General features: G+C 34.6%; 1 protein-coding gene across 1 annotated transcript in view; it reads left to right on the top strand.

Moving 5' to 3' along the window:
* The window catches only part of LOC144959561 (uncharacterized), a 16502-nt gene extending 15097 nt beyond the window's left edge, over positions 1-1405 (top strand). Inside the window, exon 4 of the mRNA XM_078892178.1 lies at positions 1346-1405. Coding sequence (XP_078748304.1) covers positions 1346-1405 — 60 coding nt within the window. The remainder of the gene's footprint in view (positions 1-1345) is intronic.
* The last annotated feature ends 1095 nt before the right edge of the window (positions 1406-2500 follow it).

Below are 2500 nucleotides of genomic sequence, written 5' to 3'. Positions count from 1 at the left end.
GTTTAACCCGATAACTGTCGTACTCTGAAAAGACACGAATTTAAACAGATAACAGATAACTCTGGGAAGACACGAGTTTAACCTTTGACCGTCGTACTCTGGAAAGACACGAATTTAACCTGATAACTGTCGTACTCTGGAAAGACACGAATTTAACCTTTGACCCTGGAAAGACACGAATTTAACCTTTGACCCTGGAAAGACATGAATTTAACCTTTGACCGTCCAACTCTGGGAAGACACGAATTTAACCCGATAACCGCCGTACTCTGGAAAGACACGAGTTTAACCCGATAACCGCCGTACTCTGGGAAGACACGAATTTAACCCGATAACCGCCGTACTCTGGAAAGACACGAGTTTAACCCGATAAATGTCATACTTGGTCAGAAAATGTGTCCTTCATTTTAGATCGATCCCTTTGAATGACAATATCTTGTCAAAAGTTCTCAGTCCTGAGACTTCTCAGGGACAGACCTATAGAGCTCGCGAATTTTTAAAAATTAATTCTTTTATAAAACTCATTTTATAAAATCCTTTCGTGAATATGTAGTTGAATGACTACATAAATGAATGAATATGGCAGCGCAGTCTCTATGGACTTCGAGTGTGTCAGTCTGTTTCTAGTATCCAGTTAGTAATTTGTTTCCATAAATCTCTGTCTAGTGCAAGTGTTCTTAGCTTTAGAATGACATCATGTGTGTTAAGGTGCTGAGGCAGTTGGATGTCTCCTTGTGTTGTTGAAATCAGTTCATCGGTTGTTGTTTCTAAATGTATTTGATATTTTTTGATATCTTGATTCAATGTATTTGGCTCCTTGTTTGAAGTAATCATCCATTGAGGTTAGTGCTGGAATATTTTCATCTGTCCGAACAGTTTTCATCTTTGTTTCTTTATACGCTACTGACTGGTGTACTCTGCATCTGTCATATACGTCCTGATTACTGATTTTGTCTGTCCAATGTACCCCAATAACTCGTCTCAATTGTTTGCGATGAAGGGAGTCCAGGGTGTCCAAATTCTTTTTTGTAAGACCCCTGGTTCAGTTAGACATTTTAGCTCCTCTGCTTTGATGGTGTCAATTCCCGGGGCCTTATGGTTGTTAAGTTGGTAAATAGCTGCACTAACCTCAAGATCGGTTATTGGTTCTTCCAGTCTTGATTCGGGTTATTCAAATGGTTTTATCTGTTGGTCCCCTTTGTACTTATTCTAGAAGTTTTTAACTCTTTCAATTATTTGTTTGTCATCACAGATGACTTTACCCTCATCATCAGATATTATAGGATGACTTTTTTGTTTCTTTTTAATGTTTTATCAGCTTTGAAAATATTAATATAATTTTTAGATTTGCCCGCATTTCTGTGCTCGTCAAAAAATTATCATGGACTATACGGAACAATTTTGACCCCCAATCCTTCTTCTTCTTCTTCTTCTTCTTCTTCTTCTTCTTCTTCTTCTTCTTCTTCTTCTTCTTCTTCTTCTTCTTCTTCTTCTTCTTCTTCTTCTTCTTCTTCTTCTTCTTCTTCTTCTTCTTCTTCTTCTTCTTTCTTCTTCTTCTTCTTCTTCTTCTTCTTCTTCTTCTTCTTCTTCTTCTTCTCTTCTTCGTCTTATCATCATCATTATTATTATTATTATTATTATTATTATTATTATTATTATTATTATTATTATTATTATTATTATTATTATTATTATTATTATTATTATTATTATTATTATTATTACACACATTCTCTCAACGTACTCATGTGTAAAATGAGTACGTGGCCAACATTGACTCTATCGGAAAAAAACTCGCAATATCGTCTGACAGGACTCATGTCCCGTTTTACATATTATGTGTTGCTGTTTGTCGGGGACCCTTTGTAAAGCGCTCTAAGCGCGTATAGTAGATATGGCGCTATAGATAGTATGCAGATGACGCCACTCAGGCTTTTGTTATTGTTTTTGCCATCCGCGTTTGTGAGTTGTTCTCACTAAACTGTATTAACCAGACTATAAAAGTTCATGGTTACACAGAGTTTGTGTGTTGGTCCGTTATACTTCCGGATGGCAATGTTGTGAACTCCTTGGCCAAGCGCATTCTATATATATATATATATATATATATATATATATATATATATATATATATATATATATATATAAATTCAAGTTATTTTTTATTCACCCTCAAAGGGACCGAGTATGACGTGTATATATTTGCAGGTTTGATAACCGAGAGTAATTATTGGCCTCATTTGTCATTATTGCAAAGAACAATATTTTGCTTTTCGATCGAAAGTAATCTATAGCAAAAGTGGTTCCAAAACGATATACATTTATTTGCTCTTAGGCATAACAGTTTAGGTTATGACCTGCCAATATATATTATATATAAGTCTAGCAGGAATAATATCGGCTAAATAACTATAGAAATAAAATGAGCTATAATAAAGTCATGAATGAGCGGGGGTATTTAGGGATTCAAATTTTTATTTAAAACATACATTATTCATTT

Source organism: Berghia stephanieae, chromosome 14 (assembly GCF_034508935.2).
Source record: "Berghia stephanieae isolate SIO BIC M18660-M18661 chromosome 14, UCSD_Bste_1.3, whole genome shotgun sequence".
Classification (NCBI taxonomy): Eukaryota; Metazoa; Mollusca; class Gastropoda; order Nudibranchia; family Aeolidiidae; genus Berghia; species Berghia stephanieae.
The sequence above is the reverse complement of the archived record's forward strand: the minus strand, read 5'-3'. Positions and strand labels throughout refer to the sequence as shown.